The sequence below is a fragment of the Epinephelus lanceolatus genome, chromosome 1 (genome assembly GCF_041903045.1).
Source record: "Epinephelus lanceolatus isolate andai-2023 chromosome 1, ASM4190304v1, whole genome shotgun sequence".
Classification (NCBI taxonomy): domain Eukaryota; kingdom Metazoa; phylum Chordata; class Actinopteri; order Perciformes; family Serranidae; genus Epinephelus; species Epinephelus lanceolatus.
Window position 1 is genome coordinate 50,204,147 of NC_135734.1, and position 18,822 is coordinate 50,222,968.

General features: G+C 41.7%; 1 protein-coding gene across 1 annotated transcript in view; it reads right to left on the reverse strand.

The window, feature by feature from the left end:
• The window catches only part of mmp24 (matrix metallopeptidase 24), a 109,645-nt gene that overhangs the window by 38,715 nt on the left and 52,108 nt on the right, over positions 1 to 18,822 (reverse strand). The window contains exons 3-4 of the mRNA XM_033625871.2: positions 16,353 to 16,469; positions 137 to 236 (exon numbers count right to left, since the gene is read on the reverse strand). Of these exons, the coding sequence (XP_033481762.2) occupies positions 137 to 236; positions 16,353 to 16,469 (217 nt within the window). The remainder of the gene's footprint in view (positions 1 to 136; positions 237 to 16,352; positions 16,470 to 18,822) is intronic.

An 18,822-nucleotide genomic window follows, 5' to 3' on the forward strand; every position in this document is an offset into this window, starting at 1 on the left:
TACCCTGAATACCTTTAAAATTAAAAGTAAGACCTCACAAAAATATCAAATGGCGACACACCAGTGAAGCTACTGTAAGAAGAGAACTGTCCATTAGTGATAATGTAAATCTGAAATGTCTGTTGTTTCCTCTGACCTGGAAGGAGAGCGGAGTGACCGCCTGCCACACGTTGAAGGCTTGTCGAATCGCTCTCTGGGTGTCCTTCTCTCCCACTTTAGGGGTGAAGTTAGATATGCTGCAGGGAAGCAAACAGAGAATAAACATTAGTTACAACCGCACACAGAATATGAAGTATAGCAACCAGTATGCTCCATCAGAGCTGCATGCTGGAAGCTCCAACAGCTCCAGAAACCTGTGCTGACGTCAGAATTGTTCTAAAGAAACTGGTGATCCAACAGTCATGCAGCAATTAGCCAGCTGAGTTAAGGTGTAAAAGTGAGCTTGTCTCTCCCAGACTCTCTTTTTTTCGTTAGAGAACTATTTCTGTCGCTTTTGGGTTTTTTTTTTATGAGTGCCTTTTCTCCATATTTTAACGATTACCATGTCTTGTTCGTCTCTACTGCGACCTGCTTCTGAGTGTGCAGCTATAAACACTTTTGGCTTCCGACACCATCAGACAACACTTTGGACAAACTAGTTAACGCTAAAAAAGGCCAACACGCTAACTTCTATGTTGGACAACAAATAACTTTTGCTAACTGTTTATAGTACATTAATCCCTCGCAGATTTAAATGTCATATACACATTGTTTTGTAAGATTAACATTAAACCTAACAGTTTGAAGGTAAAATATAAGCTTGTCGTGTCTGAAACAAGTCAAAATAACCACATTTTAGTTTGGGTACGGTCTGTAGGGGGTCCGGTTTGGTGACCTCGGAATTACATCTCTGCTTTTTGCAGATGATGTGGTTCTGTTAGCATCATCACAACGTGACCTCCAGCATGCACTGGGGCAGTTTGCAACCAAGTGCGAAGTGGTCAGGAGTCAGAGAGTCAGCACCTCCAAATCTGAGGTCATGGCTCTCTGTCGGAAACCGGTGGATTGCCACCTCTGGGTTGGGAGAAAGTTACTGCCCCAAGTGAAGTAGTTCAAGTATCTCCGGGTCTTGTTCATGAGTCAGAGTAGAAAGGAGTGTGAGATGGATCAGTGGTTTGGTGCGGCGTCTGCAGTGATGCGGGTGCTGTTCAAGACTGTTGGGGTGAAGACTGAGCTGAGCCGGAAGGCGAAGCTTTCGATTTACTGGTCTATCTACATCCAATCTCTGCCCTACGGTCTGGATAGTGAGCAAATGAATGAGGCTGCAGATACAAGTGGCTGAAAAGGGTTTCCTCAGAAGGATGTCTGGGATCAGCCTTAGAGATAGGGTGAGGAGTTTGGAAATCCGGAGGAAGTTTGGAGTAGAGCCACTGCTCCTGCCCTCCTCTGCCCCTCGAAAGGAGTCAGTTGAGGTGGTTTGGGCATCTGATCAGGATCCTTCTGGGCGCCTCCCGCTGGAGGTGTTTCAGGCATGTCCCAGTGGTAGGAGGCCCCGGGGCAGACCCAGAACACGCTGGAGGAATTATACAGTTCATCTGGTCTGGGAACGCCTCGGGAGGTCTTCAGGAGGAGCTGGAAAGCGTTGCTGGGGAGAGGGACGTCTGGAATTGTTTGCTCAGCCTGCTGCCCCCACGACCCAGCTTTGGATAAGCACTTGAAGACGGATGGATGGTGGAGTTTGGGTTTGCCCAACAGAAACGTAGAAAAATAACACCAACACTGGGTCATAAGTGGGCAAAGTTAACACAGCATTGTGTTGGTGCTATCCCAGCTGGCCACCATCGTCATTAGATGCTGATATTTGGAATTTATGTTGTGACGTCAGCTGACCACAACATCTAATGTCTATTTTGTTGGTGTTGTGTTGTTGAGTCACCAAAATCCAACATCTTCCAAACGTCTCACGCCAACGTCATCTTGTTGTAAGGTATGGAAAACAAAACAGTCTGCAAAATGTCAACACAACATGAAATTCTAACGTCGTTAGATGTATAAATGATGCTTTATCCAATTTTTATTCTGATCCAAATTTAACGTCTGTCCGATCTAAGAGTCCAACGTCTTTCTGAGGTCATAATGCATCCGGTGCCAGCTGGGATGCTGATCCAAACTGGGTCAGTTTTTAACTGCCTGGTCTTTAGTGTGTGGAGAGTTATATCACAAGGTTCTCAAACCATAATCAGAATTTAAAGCATTACTATTTTACATTCTACAGTTTTATTTTCAGTGATTGTTAATCAAATGATCCAACATGGTATAATTTAGTAAATGTAATAGACGCATATTCTGTAGGTTTAAAACTCAGACACTGTAGCAGCTGCACAGTTGGGCCTTTTTTTCTGTTTAAATCGATGCATATGCAGCTGTAAGAGATAAAAGAGGCAGAGGGGTCATTACAGAATAACGCAGGAGAGAAGACACGCCATCTATATCTATTCTACTGTGAGACAGTAGACAGTGAGTTTCATCACTCACTCCACTGTTACTGTACACTGTGAGGAAACACTTTCATGTAGCACCTTTTAAACCCTGACTTTCTGACCGAGCCAGAGAACACGAGACAGAGATACGAGGAGGGAGGGAGTGTTAGAGGACAGACGGAGCGATTGGCAGAAGCAAAGAGGAGAGGATGGAAAAGAAAAGCCAGGACAAGAGAGAGAGATAAAGAAAAAGGCGGCGGGATAAGACAGCAAAGCGAGCGGCTGAGTTCATTTCACACAATCTGTCTCTCAACAGGAGGCAAATGCTTTTCTCCCCGACCAGAAAAAATACATTATGGAAATAAATATGAGCACATTACACAATTGCCATAATTCAACATTTATACATGAGCGCACAACGACCTCCTGATGTGAATAAATAAGTCCATCTGGCAAAGAAATAGAAATGTTCATCACACTGTTTGTAGTTTACGAGTAGTTGGACACGGTGCGGGGAATGGATATGTTCCTGTTGCTGGTTTTGATGAACTGAATATGAAACATGATTCGAATGATCAGATGATGCAGATTGAGTTTAAATGAGATGGTAATGTGTCAGCACTGACTGCAGCCAAACTTCTGTGATCCTGCTGGCTCTTAAAGGACAACGTTGCCTTTGTGAAACGAGCTAAAACGGTAATGGGGGCAAATGGAGTCAGCTGTCAGTCAGTGTTGGAGCAGAGAGGGGGATGGCGTCCCCGCTTGGTAATGTAAATGAGTATGTGTGTGTGAAGTGTGTGTTACGCTAGAAGAGTCAGAGGATGGAGTCTTTTACGTGCTACCCCCTGGAGTGTTACCGGAGTTTTTGGAGTGCTCAAATAAACGGGCCTTTTTCCCGAACGCAAGAACAGGATGTCGCACAACACCCCATACAGCTTTCACAGGCTGCCTTTGTCGGACGGCGAGATGCTGAAGTTGTGGCTAGTTGTGCTACAAATGGATGCTAACACTCCTGTCCAGACACTGCGCCTTGCAGACCATCGGGTCTGCAGTGCTCACTTCTCCCAAGATGACTACTGCCAGCCGAAGAAGAGAAGACATCCAATCCCGAAACACCTCTTCCTCAAGGAAACGGCTGTCCCACGAGTAGAGAGAGCTACAGACACAGTGGAGCAAAGCTCGTGACATCACACAGCCCAGAGGTAAGGGAAAGGCTAAGTTAGCATGCTATTTACAGAGATAGCACTGGCGATCTGAACTGGTCAGTGGCGAAAAAACACACACTTCACACACACATACTCATTTACAATACCGAGCGGGGACAACTTCCGCCTTTCTGCTCCAACACTGACTGACAGCTGACTCCACTCATTGACACTCACCACTGGCCCAGGGCTGCTACCATATGCTATCTACAGAGATAGCACTGGCGATCTGAACTGGTCAGTGGTGGAAAAAAGCACTTGCCCCCGTTTTAGCTCGTTTCGCAGCTCAATACTGAACCAATTTTAGAACGAGTGGTACCCATGAATCATACGCACACATACACATGGGGAAATAGAGCCCAGGTTGAAAAATACCGAAGTTGTCCTTTAAAGGTTCAGTGTGTAAGATTTAGGGGGATTTAGTGGCATCTAGTGGTGAGGACTGAAGTTTGCAACCTGCTGAAACTTCGCCTGGATAGAATTCCTTCAGTGTTCATTGTTCAGGACGTTAAAATCAGGAGGCGAATTATTCACAGAGGTCTCCTCTCAAAAACAGACCGAGTGAAGTAGACCGGTTAAAAGACAGGACAAAGCAGTTTCATGTTACAAATCAGTGTTTCTCTGATGCTGTTTGGCATGTCGATGTACTTAAGATCCACATGTTCAGGAGGTTTTACTGGGAGCTGAATTATCCATAGAGGTCTCTTCTGATTTAAACCAGTAAAAACACTAAATAAAGCAGTTTTATATAGTGTTGCAATGGTATGAAATTTTCACAGTACAATAACCATCTCGGTTTCACAGTATCACAGTATTACAGAATTTATATTATCATCAATCAGAATGATAAGGCTGTAGAGACGTCTGCCTTCTCTCTGTTGTAATAGAAATAGATGGCACTCGGCTTGTGGTGCTCAAAGCGCCAAAAACTACATCTGAAAAACTCAACATCAATGTCTCTTTTCCAGAAATCATGACCCAGTTACTCAAGAAAATCCACAGACCTTGTTGTGAGAAGTTTCATGTTGGAACTATTTTCTTTCTACCAAAGTACAACCTCTGTCACGGTGCAGAAGGAAGCATGCATCTACTGCGAGCTCACTTAGCACCACTGAGCTAGCTACTGTTACAGCTCAGCTGAGGAGGACGCCATTAATGTTTACATCTCACAATGTCACGAGCCTCTTGTCCGTGAGCAGGTGCTCAGCGGAGTTGGGTATAACGCGTTACTTTGTAACGCGTTAGAGTACTTTGATTACTTTTTGCAGTAACAAGTAACCTAATGCGTTAATTTGCTGTTTGAGTAATCAAATACTTAAGTACATTTTCAAACAAGACATCAGTTACTTCCGTTACTTTTAGAACGCTGGTCCTTCAGCTCCGAAACAGCAACGGCTGTCGTTTGGTTCTAATAACAGAGATAACGTTAAACCTATCAGTCTGAAAGAAGCCACGGAACTTGTGGCTCGCTACGTGGTCGGAGAAATACTGCCGTTGTCTACGGTGGAGTCTAAACAGGTGGAGTAGGACTCGCTGACAGACATATTTCAGACTCAGGACTTGCATTATGCCTGGTACACACTACACGCTGGTACTCACCAATTATCCCCGGTTGTCTTTCACGGCGTGTGTGATGTCATCGGGTTATTCTTGTCCTATCTTTATTTTACTATTATTTGAGTCTCTGTGTGTGTTCATGTGCCAGCCGACATGTTGTTGTACTCACCTAAAAGCGTCAGCAGATGGCAGGAGCTACATTTGAAGCGCCATATGTAAACTATCAAGCTACTGTATCTTCCACAGGAAGTTCTGACAAATGTTTCAGAATAAAAGCCTATTTAGAAAATGGAGGGATTCTCTTAGCCGAGGTTATAAGGGGCTTTTAATTTGAAACAAGTGTTGAGTTTGAAATGACAGTGCGATATGTTAACTTTACAAAGACAACGGAGTGGATAAAAAGTAAATATATAAACACACAGAGGGATTAATAAATAACGGACCGTCTATAATGTAGTTTGTTTCAAATGAAGCTGGGAGCCTCTGCAGTTGTGGTGAGTAAAAGCCCCGCCGCTATTTGTTAATGTTATTACTTTATGTCCGACCGTGAGGATGTACCATTGTTTGCTAGCTTGATGCTAATGACAGTAACGTTAACTCAGCGGGTTGACAAAGTGCCTCTGCTGTTTCACACCATCATTTCCCCCTTTTACTCTGTGTGGTAACATCCCTAGAGGAAATATTAAAAACGCTGGGGTGTTGTTGTCATACAGTTGTCTACGGCAGCAGATCGTTGTGTGTTTCTACTGGTCAAAGTGACGGCTGTGATGGGAGAACTGGATCTCAGTGAAGGGCAAGTGGTCCATAACTTTAATTTTGGAGACAAAAAAATGTAGGCTTAGCGCCCCGTGGTCCCATTAGGAAATGTTGAATACTCAAAAGTACTTTAAAAGTGCTTGAGTTACTTTTCTCAGGGAGTAACGTTGGAAGTACTTTTAAAGTAATTGAGTCACTTTACTCAGGGAGTAATGCAGTAAAGTAACTGGTTACTTTTTTAAAAAGTAACGCAGTAATGTACTTTGATTACTTTTAAAGTAACCCTTACCCAACACTGGTCCCCAGGAAGTGGGCCGGGTTTTGAAGCCAATTTTGGCTGTGGCCAAACAGTATAATTACACCATCATGTGACGCCCTGAGGCCCAAAAGACTTTTTCCAATTGATTTACATGGCGAAAACAAACGTCTGTAAATCAGTGTACACATTTTTTGAGACATCTAGTTCCGTTATACCAGAGAGAAGACAGACATATGTATTTTTGGTTTTAGGGTGAACTGTCCCTTTAAAGATATCCATCTCCAGGAATGTAAAATTAAAAGGAAACACAGCTCAATTTACACAGTTAGATCGGACTTTTCTTCCTCCGTGGTAATGATTTCTGTTGATGATTGCTTGAGCAGCCATGTGAAGAATAAAACATGACTCGAAATTTAAAGCTGTTGTTGTAGAGTCAGGGAGAATATAATTTAAGGACTACTGGTGTGTTTGGACAGAGTCTGTGCTGTCTCAGCTAATCCCGAAGAGCCACACTGACTCTCAGAGTTAAGCAAATTTAAGCCTTTTTATTAAACTTTCCTGACAGGCTGTTTCCTGAAACATCGTGCAGTGAATAGCTATGAAAACAACTCATAGTGAGTTACATAAAGCAGCTGAACTGTGAGGAAACAGAATCACTTCAATCATGTTTCAATAACATTTTTTTTTTCGTACTCTTGTATAAGGTACGTTTGAAATTTTCTGTAGTTATTTTTGGAAATAAAGAAAGTGACTGTTTTGGCAAACTGATGGAAGTGCAATCTTATTTTACACACTGATTCGGTGCCCCGTCTGTGTGCATCTGTGTGCTGACAGTGGACACGAGGAAGTCTGAGAACCCGAGTTAAAATTTGTCCTGCATTTCATAACTGTCGGCATGCAAATCCCTTTATAAAGTTTATTTATAAATCCAACTTTTCACCCTGAAGCTCAGTGATTGATGTGTGTGTGTGTGTGTGTGTGTGTGTGTGTGTATGTGTGTGAGGCAGACAGCTAGGTAGCAGTTGTCTGATTTGAGTAAATGGTGTGGAACGTTATGGCAGTGAAGCTGGCCAAATGACCTGTGGCCAAAACACACAGATGGTGTACTGTCACACACACGCACACACACACACACACACACACACACACACACACACGTCTAACACTTCAGTTGAATATGCAGAGGAAACAGCCATACACTCACCTGATGCATTTAAATAATAATCTGTTGTGCAGAGAGCTGCATCAGCTACGAGTCATGAGCTTCATCACAGCTTTTCCTGAGTCACGGCAGCTCGCTGAATAAAACTAAAGCGATTCCAAACTAAGATGAACGGTGAGAGTGAAGGAGAACAGAGAATCTGCCACGCTGACAGCTCCGTGAAGCTGCACTCAGGCACACAGCAACGGTAGGTATAACGTTTACCATGTTCACCATCTTAGTCCGTGTTATTAACAGTGTCAGAGTCGTTGTTTTGAAAGTCACAAGTCTTTTCACTCAAGTCCCAAGTTGAGTCCCAACACCTAAACCTTGAGTTTTGAGACCTAAAGAAGTCATAATGCCGTCTTCAGCAAATGTAAAGCCATTTTAACAACAGTCATAAAATAAATTTACAAATTTCATGAATACCTTTAAAATAATAGTATTTATTTGTCAAAACAAGTGTGACTGAACTTAATGATAAACTAGAATTAGCATCTTGCGGTTGTGTTCCTCCGTGAACTAGTCAAGATACACGGTTTACATCCATGTCTGTGAAAACATGGATGCCCTTGGGCACACACAGGGAGGGTGAGGCAGAGAACCAAAGTCTGATCAATTATGAGATATGGATTAATATTTGTGGGCCTGTCATATGAAACACAATAAACAAATGCTCAGGTTAGCACAACAAACAGAATGGCGTGCGAGTCAGTCACTATGACAAGCGCAAGTTAATATTCCGGAGTTGAAAGACCCGCCTGCTGATCAGCTACAACAACATCAGCAAGTTGTGTATAAGAATGGACAGTGTGCCAGCGCTGTTCATGAGTTGTACGAGATGTGAGTGGAAACATCCAACATACTAACAGACATTTGATGACATCACAAAGATGTGCCGATCACCGGGATCCTTCTACAGCCTGTTCTGACAAATTTTTCGTATGTGTTCCTACCAAAAGCAATGCGCCCAAATTTGTACATATTCCACATACTCTAAAAGGCTGCCATCATGTGACCAATGCACTGACGACAGTAAAGCCCCGAGCACTTGCCAGGAACCAGGTTGGGATGGATGGGTCACAAACAAACAGACTTTTGCCCAGGACTTTTTCCCTGGAATCGCGTGTTGGGATTCATGTGAAGTTTGAGTATATTTGAGAATTTTAAGGTGCATCCTTACCAGGTTTCTCTTCCTAAACCTAACCTCCGTAACTTAACATTAAATACAGTTAGTAGGATATCATACAAACCGCTCTATAAGAATATGTTGCCTTCTACAATGTAGACCGTAATGACATAAAAAGACACAAATACCTTCGGAGGATATTTGTTCTGGTGGTGCACTGGCAGAAGCAAAGCGGTGTGGATCAGCATGGATGAAATACAAAAACAATAAACACTTAATTTTGTTCGACGACCCGTTATGTGACATTGTAAATGTAATATTACCTGAAATTCTGTTGGTAACCAGTTTCCTTTCTTTGTTTCTGCTAAAAATAAATATATTACTATAAACCGTTACTTCTGTAACCCGTTACCCCAACGCTGGTGACATTTGTAGGTAAACAAATGCACACATAAACACAACGGGTAATATGGAGCTCTGTAAAATGATCAAGGTCCATGTATCATACGATAAGTCAATAACATAATTACTATGACAGGCCTTCTGCAGGTATTTAGTCATAAACAGACATACTGAGCTAAAGTCATACGACTGTCAAAGATGTCTCACCTCATTCTAACTATTAGAGGCAAAATTCATGACCTCCTGTCCTCAGATAGTACCTATCTAACCTCAAACACAGCTGTAAGACCTAATATATATTTAGATTGCTTCTCACCAATTTCTCTTCAAGAATTGACCGCAGTGATTTCTTCATCTAAATCATCAACGTGTCTCTTAGACCCCATCCCAACTAGGCTACTTAAGGAGGTCTTACCTTTAGTTAACACTCATATATTAGATATGATCAATATATCCTTATTAACAGGCTATGTACCACAGTCTTTTAAGGTAGCTGTAATTAAACCTCTACTAAAAAAGCCCACCCTGGATCCAGAGGTGTTAGCCAACTATAGACCAATATCTAATCTTCCCTTTATGTCAAAGATCCTTGAGAAAGTAGTCGCAGACCAGCTGTGTGATTTTCTCCATGATAATAATTTATTTGAGGAATTTCAGTCAGGATTTAGAGTGCATCATAGCACTGAGACAGCACTAGTTAAAATTACAAATGATCTTCTGATTGCTTCAGACAAAGGACTTGTCTCTGTACTTGTTTTATTAGATCTTAGTGTGGCGTTTGACACAACTGACCATCAAATTCTACTGCAGAGACTGGATCACTTAATTGGCCTAAAAGGTTCTGCACTAAGCTGGTTTAAATCTTATTTATCTGATCATTTTCAGTTTGTTGATGTTCATAATGAATCATCCTTACGTACCAAAGTTTGTTTTGGAGTTCCGCAAGGTTCTGTGCTCGGACCAATCCTATTTACTCTATATATGCTTCCTTTAGGTAACATCATTAGAAATCACTCTATAAATTTCCATTGTTATGCGGATGATACTCAGTTGTATTTATCGATGAAGCCAGAAGAAAGTAATCAATTAACTAAACTCCCTAACTGCCTTAAAGACATAAAAACTTGGATGAGCACCAATTTCCTGATGTTAAATTCAGACAAAACTGAAGTTATTGTTCTTGGCCCCAAACAACTCAGAGAGTCTTTATCTGATGACATAGTTTCTCTAGATGGCATTGCTCTGGCCTCTAGCACTACCGTAAGAAACCTCGGAGTAACATTTGATCAAGATTTGTCTTTTAATTCTCATTTAAAACAAACCTCGCGGACTGCATTTTTTCATCTGCGTAATATTGCAAAAATTAGGCCTATCCTGACCCGAAAAGACGCAGAAAAACTGGTCCACGCTTTTGTTACCTCAAGGCTGGATTACTTTAACTCTCTATTATCAGGTAGCTCTAGTAAGTCCTTAAAAACTCTCCAGCTAATTCAGAATGCAGCAGCACGTGTACTAACAGGAACTAAGAAACGAGATCATATTTCTCCTGTTTTAGCTTCTCTGCACTGGCTCCCTGTAAAATCCAGATTTAGAGAGCTCATAGTGCCATATTATCCCACCAGAACACTGCGCTCTGAGAACGCAGGGTTACTCGTGGTCCCTAAAGTCTCCAAAAGCAGATCAGGAGCCAGAGCCTTCAGCTATCAGGCTCCTCTCCTGTGGAATCATCTTCCTGTTACGATCCGGGAGGCAGACACCGTCTCCACATTTAAGACTAGACTTAAGACTTTCCTCTTTGATAAAGCTTATAGTTAGGGCTGGCTCAGGCTTGTCCTGTACCAGCCCCTAGTTAGGCTGACTTAGGCCTAGTCTGCCGGAGGACCCCCCTATAATACACCGGGCACCTTCTCTCCTTCTCTCTCTCTCTCTCTTGTATTCTATTACTGCATCTTGCTAACTCGGCCATTCTGGATGTCACTAACTCGGCTTCTTCTCCGGAGCCTTTGTGCTCCACTGTCTCTCAGATTAACTCATATCACAGCGGTGCCTGGACAGCGTGACGTGTGTGGTTGTGCTGCTGCCGTGGTCCTGCCAGATGCCTCCTGCTGCTGCTGCCATCATTAGTCATTAGTCATACTTCTACTGTTATTATACACATATGACTATTGTCACACATGTATACTGCCAGATATTAATACATACTTTCAACATATTGTACCACAGTAGCCAGAACTATAACTATAATATTATTACTTTCAATAATGTTGTTGTAAGCTACTGTCATTACCTGCATATCTCTCTCTCTCTCTCTCTGTCTCTCTCTCTGTCTCATTGTGTCATACGGATTACTGTTAATTTATCATGCTGATCTGTTCTGTACGACATCTATTGCACATCTGTCCGTCCTGGAAGAGGGATCCCTCCTCAGTTGCTCTTCCTGAGGTTTCTACCGTTTTTTTCCCCGTTAAAGGGTTTTTTGGGGAGTTTTTCCTGATCAGCTGTGAGGGTCATAAGGACAGAGGGATGTCGTATGTTGTAAAGCCCTGTGAGGCAAATTGTGATTTGTGATATTGGGCTTTATAAATAAAATTGAATTGAATTGAATTGAATTCTGAAGAGATAATACATGTTTGTAGCAAATTTCACAGCAGTCCCTCCAATCAATCCAATATATTTCACTCAAAACCACAAATGAAAACCTCACTGTGGTGCATTGAGAAAAGTCACAGATCTCCAAAACCAGAGGGATTCATCCTCTGAGGAACATGAACGTCTGTACGACACCTTCCATCCAGTACTTAAGATATTTGAGTCTGGACCACAGTGGTCCAACCATCCGACAGACAGTCATTTCCATCCCGACAGACGTGCCGCCAAAACACGGCTAAAAATAGATGAAAGAAATCTGTGATTCTTTGACATTCTTACATTTACATCAGCTCAAAATACACACACACACACACACATCATCCACAGAGTATCTACAGTCAGAGCAGCTAAGGATGCAGATGTTCTCTCCTTCTGTTTCTGCCTCTCATCCTCTTTCAACTCGCTTGAAATCAAATGTGCTTTGTTGGCAGGAAAGTTAAGGACAATGTAGCCGAAGCATCAACATCAAAGTGAAGCATCTTTTCTTGCTCCGTTTCTGTCTTCTCGCTTCTTCATTCCTCCTCTCTTATTTTCCTCTCTCTCCCTTTCTCCACTGTTTTTTAAAATTCACCTCCCTGTCCTGAGGCATCAATGGAAATTTTTCATTTAGAGATACACAGTTGCATAATCCTGCAGCTACAGCGTTGAGCAGCGGGTGATAATTTACAGTTGCCAGCAGCCCTAAAATTCCTTTCAGTGTGTCTCTCTGCATTGCTGTCAGTGTCAACACATTGCTCCAGCTGCTGCAGAATTACTGTTCAGAGCAGAGAGGAAAATCATCCTGACTGAACTCATCAATATCCTCAAATATCACTGGTTTCTTCAAAATCTGCTCAAAGGGAAGATTTATTTTTATCTCTCATTGTGTGGCATTCAAGAGTGAAACAAGACATCTTTATGGTTCTGTTACTCTCTGGAAATGGTGTATTTAGCCATTTTTGGGTTTGCAACATGTGAAGCCGACAGACAATAAAGAAGTGGATTTTGCAGCAAGAATATTTCCAGAAGGTCCTATAGGTTTAGTTCCTAATACACCTATCCGAGGCGGACCCAAAGTACATCGAAAGCTGCTTTTTTTGGTACATGTACATTTAAAAGGTAACAATTTTAAGTTTCTCTCCTTTACAGTCAGGATTATATATATATATATATATATATATATATATATATATATATATATTTACTGTATATGGAAACACTTCTAGAAAAATCTAAATTGATAAGATGGACTGAGTTTCCTTAAGACAGAAGTGAACAGAAGAGCCATCATTTACAGTAATAATAATGATAATAACGGTCTATTATCCTCTTGAGCTCAGGAGTGTAATACAGCGCGTTTACATAACATTTATTGTGTTAGTCCAACTTAAACCAGACTTTTAAAATACATGTAAACATATTTGTCTGACTGAAATCACACCAAGTTGATTTTCTTTTTAAGTGGGACTAACACACCCAGATAATGTGACTCCTGCATGTATACAGTCAATCAGACCCAAACTGGCGGAGGCGCTCTGAGCATGCTCCACAGTTTCCGCCCCGGGCTTTGACCCAGAAGTCCAATAGCATTAAATGTGTAAGAGAAGAAGAAGCCGGTAACAACATGGAGAAATCTACATCCAGAGCCGTGACTTTTTGCTAGCTAACTTGTTTGGTCTGTGATGTTAAAGTCTAGTCTAGTTGAGCTGTAACTGTAGCTTAACTGTGCATGTAAATGTACTGACTGACTACAAGACCCATAAGTCACATTGCTTGCTGTTGACAGGCCCTTCCTTTCAACACAGGCTTTTGTTGGCTATTGTGGGCTGTGGAGAGGACATGGAAGCTCCTATTGGCTCAAGTGAAGTGTCAATCAAAAGGTCAGAGTGCAGCCGCCATTTTTGTATCAACCTGTCGGCATGTTGACATGCAAATTGGAGTCATTAGGACAGTAGGAGGAAAAATATAAAGCTCTGAAATGATGCAATGACAGATTGTGGACATCTATGGATTTAAGAACGTGACTGGATTCAATATTTTGCTGGATTTAGATCGTCTGGACCTTTGGGAGTGTATGAGGACTGTTATTGTTGGAATATTATTGATCTGTGGATTATGATGAGGCATAACAGGTGAGTTATATCTGTTGGTTGGTTGAATGCCCGTCTGACAGAAGCATTTATTGAACCTGCTGTGGTGGTTGTATCTTTAAATGGTCCACATCAATCACACCGCAAGGCCCTTAGCTTTGTAACGACTTTATGACGAGGTTGTAGGAGTAAACTACACACAACAGTTGTTTACATATCATAATCAGCTAAAACATACGAGTTTGATTGCAGTGTCATATGTTGCGCACAGTAAACATCAAACGAACCACAGTGACATTGTTCAGTGTTTCATCTCCACTTTAAAGGCTGGTGACAGGGTGTGTTCCCGCATCGCAATTTCCCCAAAATCTCTCAGCAACAGAAAGCCACATGAAGCATTAACTCTCACAGACTGGCTGGTTCAGTGAAAGGGATAACAGGAAGCCATGCCCACAATTAGTGCAAAGTATCATGGGAGTAAGTAAAACATGGATAAGAGCATCATCCGACTTCATGCATCAGAACAAAACATTGCCAGCAAACATAAATCTGTATCATAAATAATGTAATCCAGGCAGCATTACGTCTCCTCCGAAAATCATCAGCCAATGAAAATGAGTCACACGAGTGCAATTCATCGGAGAGAGCTCTAGAGATAGTTTGGCGCCTTAGAAGAAGAACAGTTAAGTTAAAAACGATTGGAGTAATGCAGCTTGAACAGTGGCAGCGGGGCTGAAGACAATACGGAGCAGTACTGCAGGAATGTGACAGCGGATAGCAGGTGAAACAAGACACGGGGGGCTGAGGAGACTCAAATACAGTAAGGAGAAACCAGAGAGGACTGTGATCTCACACTGTGGCTTTAATGTAACTCTGTAGAGTGGGTAGCTGTAATGCAGGAGGGCTGGGATGCCTTCAGTGTCTCATGGGAGTGGCGTAATTTACATTAGACCTATAAAGCTGTAAGAAGGGATGTGTGGAGAAAAGGAGGACAGAAGGATTTAAAGGACGAGTGAGAGAAAGAGAGAAGAGGCTGCAACGCCCAGCTTAATTAATTATTGTATTTGCTGCACTTCAAATGAGCTTTTGCATTTTTTTTTAACCCTCGAGAGTACCTGGAAATTTAGAACGAGAGACAATGGATACACCTTAAGTTGCAGGTTATTAAGCTTGTGAAGGAGAGAAGGCCCAAGCTCATTAAGTTCATGAAGAAATATTTGGTCATGAGTGTAACTGACTGATCCTAAGTCCCGCCCCTTTCATGTGACCAATGCACTGACAGGAGTAAACATGGAAGCAGTCAGGAGCAGTCTTGTAAGGAGGCAGGTTGGGGTGGTGGATGGGGACTTTCCTCTGAGGATGCGTGTTCGGAATTGTGTGAACAGTGAACTGTGAGTCATTTTAAGGTGCGTCCTCACCACGTTTCTCTTCCTAAACCAAACCTCAGTAACTTTATGTTAATTACGGAACCGTACGTTAGGGACGTTACATCATTTGTCGGGTATGATACAAACTGTTGTGTTTGCATTTTTCTAGGATACGATACGAACTGCTCTATGAGAAAATGTTGCCAAATACAAATGTCACGTGTCCATGGTTTGCAGAAACAGATGGCTTCTAGGCGTCAGGCAATGTAGCTTCATGAAGCCGACAGCAAAGACTACAGTATGCTATGCAATGATGCATTCACCATATTAACTTCTACGAATGAGGCAAAACTTACTTTTGGTTTCAAAGGTACCATACCGAGTGTTTGGTGAAAACAGGGCTATAGATTAAACAGCAACTGGCTTTCGTGGTACTGATCTAGCTGCCCTGCATACATTTCAATCTCAGAATTTAGGGGCATTGACAGACGTCGCCCCTTTCATTAGAGGAACGTGAAAACACCTCTCTAGTGACACACTTTGCACAAATATGAGTCAGTATAGTCAGAGTCAGACATTTTAGGTCCCATGAACAGAGGAAAAACATATCTTTAAAGTGGAGGGGGACTTTGAGTTTTAGATATTTTCTCTGAGGAACTACCCAAATACGTGGAGCATTGTTTCTACTAGATTCATGACACTGAGGCTTATTTTGAATTTGAGAATTTGAGAGCAGGAGTGGGAGAAAAGATACGGCAAGAGCAAGAGATGGAGCGAGAGAAAGAGGGGATAAAGTGGGCAGAAGCAACAATGGAAACTGGGATGTGTTCAGTATCTCGTGGGACGGCTCTAATCTGCATTAGACCTATATTACATGGCTGAGCTGCCGGCTGCATCGTCACATCACACAGCGGAGGGTTATACTATATGTAGACAGTGAAAGACAACAGAATAAGGTGGAAAGAGAGGAGGGATGAAGAGAAAGACGGAGAGACGAGTGGGTGGATGTAATGCAGGGATGCGAGATGCATTCAGGGTCCCGTGGGATGGAGCTAATTTACATTAGGCCTAGCCAAGCTCAGACTGGGAGAGAGAGAGAGAGAGTGAGACGGAGACAAACAATAAGGGAGGGAATGGAGGAGGACAGGAAGAGAAAAGAAGAAGAAGAAAATGAATAGACAGAAAGGGAAGTTAGCAAGAAAGACAAAGACAGAGGAAGAAATAACAGAAAATGGAAATAAATAGTAACACTGACATGAACAGAGGACAGAACAGACAGATAAATAGATGGATAGATACCTGTAGGAGATCTTTTTATCTCTCCATCTTTGTCCCGTCAGGGCGTAGCGTTTATTCCTCGGCCGGTAGAAGATGTGAGAACGATCTGGGACGCCACAGCGAGGTCTCTTCATCCACCTGAACACAACATGACAAGTGTTTCACTATTTACGTCACAGGACGCTGCATTACCGGGAACTAATACCAACTATATCTGTTATTCTGTTTATGAACATTTGCTGGACAAATTTTGAACTGTGGACATGATAGCCGTAATCCTTTGAAGATGGCAACATGCAAAATTTGCTGTTCGCTAAGCTGTGCGCCTCTTAATAAACGCTGCACCGACAAGATTCCCGTTATCAGACAAAAGCAGCTCCTTGGTTCTGACCAGTGATTGTAGATTATGTCAGGTGAAATAACTTTTGCTGGCAGATTTGATCCGCTGTACATGATGGCTACATACATGATATCATGCTAAAAGACTGAAGGTAAAGCCAACAGGTCCCAAACAAAATGCCATCATCCTCACCAGCTGAGGATGATGGATGTTTAAAGAGACCTGGATACAGTCTTGAAGATGGGACCAGGGGTGAGCGATATGGCCCTAAAATAATATCACGACATTTCAAGTATTTTTGCGATAATGATATTCTTGACAATATGACAAATTAGTAAAAAAAAAAGTTTATTACTATTTTAACAACATAGAATTGTAACAAAATAAGTGATCTAGTTTTATAAATTGCTTAAAATATTAAGTAAAAACTCTCATTTCTTTAGTTTGTGAACAACAACAGTAACCCAGAGTGAGATTCAGACTCTGTGACAATATTAATAGTTCAACTAAATAAAATCTACCACTAATTACACATTTAAACAGCTCCCAAATATCAGCTGATTTCTTCCTTTTTTTATGATCTGCGATTTCTCCTCTAATCATCAGGCTGTAACCTGTGACAAGCTGTTATGCTTGTTTACATAGTTTATATAACCAAAAGTTTATGATAAAATCACTTCACGACACCGACTCCCATGTACGCACGGCGAGGGAGGAGACGGAGAGACACTGTGTCTGAGAAGTCCGGGGCTGTTCATAAAACATTCAGGATGTCACAGTTTATTCCACACTACTGAAGCTGCTCTCTCTTTTGGAACCACTGCAGTCGCTAATAATTTCGCTTTCAGCCATGCTTTTTGTTGCCGTGGGTAACAGTATGACATCAGTATGTGAACAAGTCAAAATATTACGAATATCACGGTATGATTATATCACATGATATTAAAAATTATACCAGTATTACAGGATTTCCGCGGGTCATTAAAAAGCATTAAAAGTCATTAAATAGATTTTGCGAAAATTAAGGCATTAAATGGCATTAAAAAGCATTAAATTCAATGTCCAGAGGCATTAAAAAATTAAATACACTTGATGGAAAAAAACATTGTTATTCACAATTTATTTTGATTATATAAACATTTAATAATTTTGATCGTAAGTATAATGTGATGATTGACAGCAGAGCCCTTTAATTGGCTATTGTTTACGGCCGGTGGCCCGGTGCATGAAGTCACAACACCGGATGCCTGGAATGCAGCGTGCTGTGAGCGTGCTCATGCTGTGGCGAAAGAGCGGAGGAAATATTAGCAAATGTCAGAAAAATGGGAAAATGCAAGTTTCAGCAGAAGTGGTTGGATGAGGAACTATTCAGAACCTGGTTAAAGCCCGTCGACGGTAAACCCGGAGAGGCATTTTGCAGCGCGTGCAAAAAGATCTTCAAACTTTGCACAATGGGCGTCAATGTGGTGAAATCACACATGCTGTCAGACAGTCACAAGTCGGCGATTAAAGGCAGGCAGCAGTTAACTGTGCCGAATTTCTTTGCTGTGACCAGCAACGCCACTTCTGCTGTCGCCACCACAACTGCAGCTGCTGCTGCTACCACCACCACACCTGCCGCTACAGTGACCGCCTCCAGCCTTTTCAGGTTAGAGTTAGTTTTTCACATCATTCTTCAGGCTGGTTTTGTTATTTTTGAGATGTGCAAATAAATTGTGAGACTGTGAACCGTCTTGTGAGCCATTTTGTAATTCACTATAGAGTGACAGTTAATGTAAATTTAGATTTTCTCAAATATTCAAGATTAGCATTGTCAAATGCTTACAATTTTGTCTATACATATATATATATATATATATATATATATATATATATATATATATATAATAAATAAAAAACTGTATCTGCGGTTGGACATGGGCATTAAATTTGTTTGAAGTGGCATTAAAAAGCATTAAATTAGATTTGCTGATACCTGCAGAAACCCTGTATTATCATGAACGAGATGATATGGCGCACCCCTACACGAGACCCTGTTCATTCCTATTCCTTAGCCAAAAAAGCTCAATTTCCTGCTGCATGCAGGGATGTCAACGGTTAACCGGAAATTGATTGACCAGTGATTGGTTAACGTTGGAATATTTTTGACCA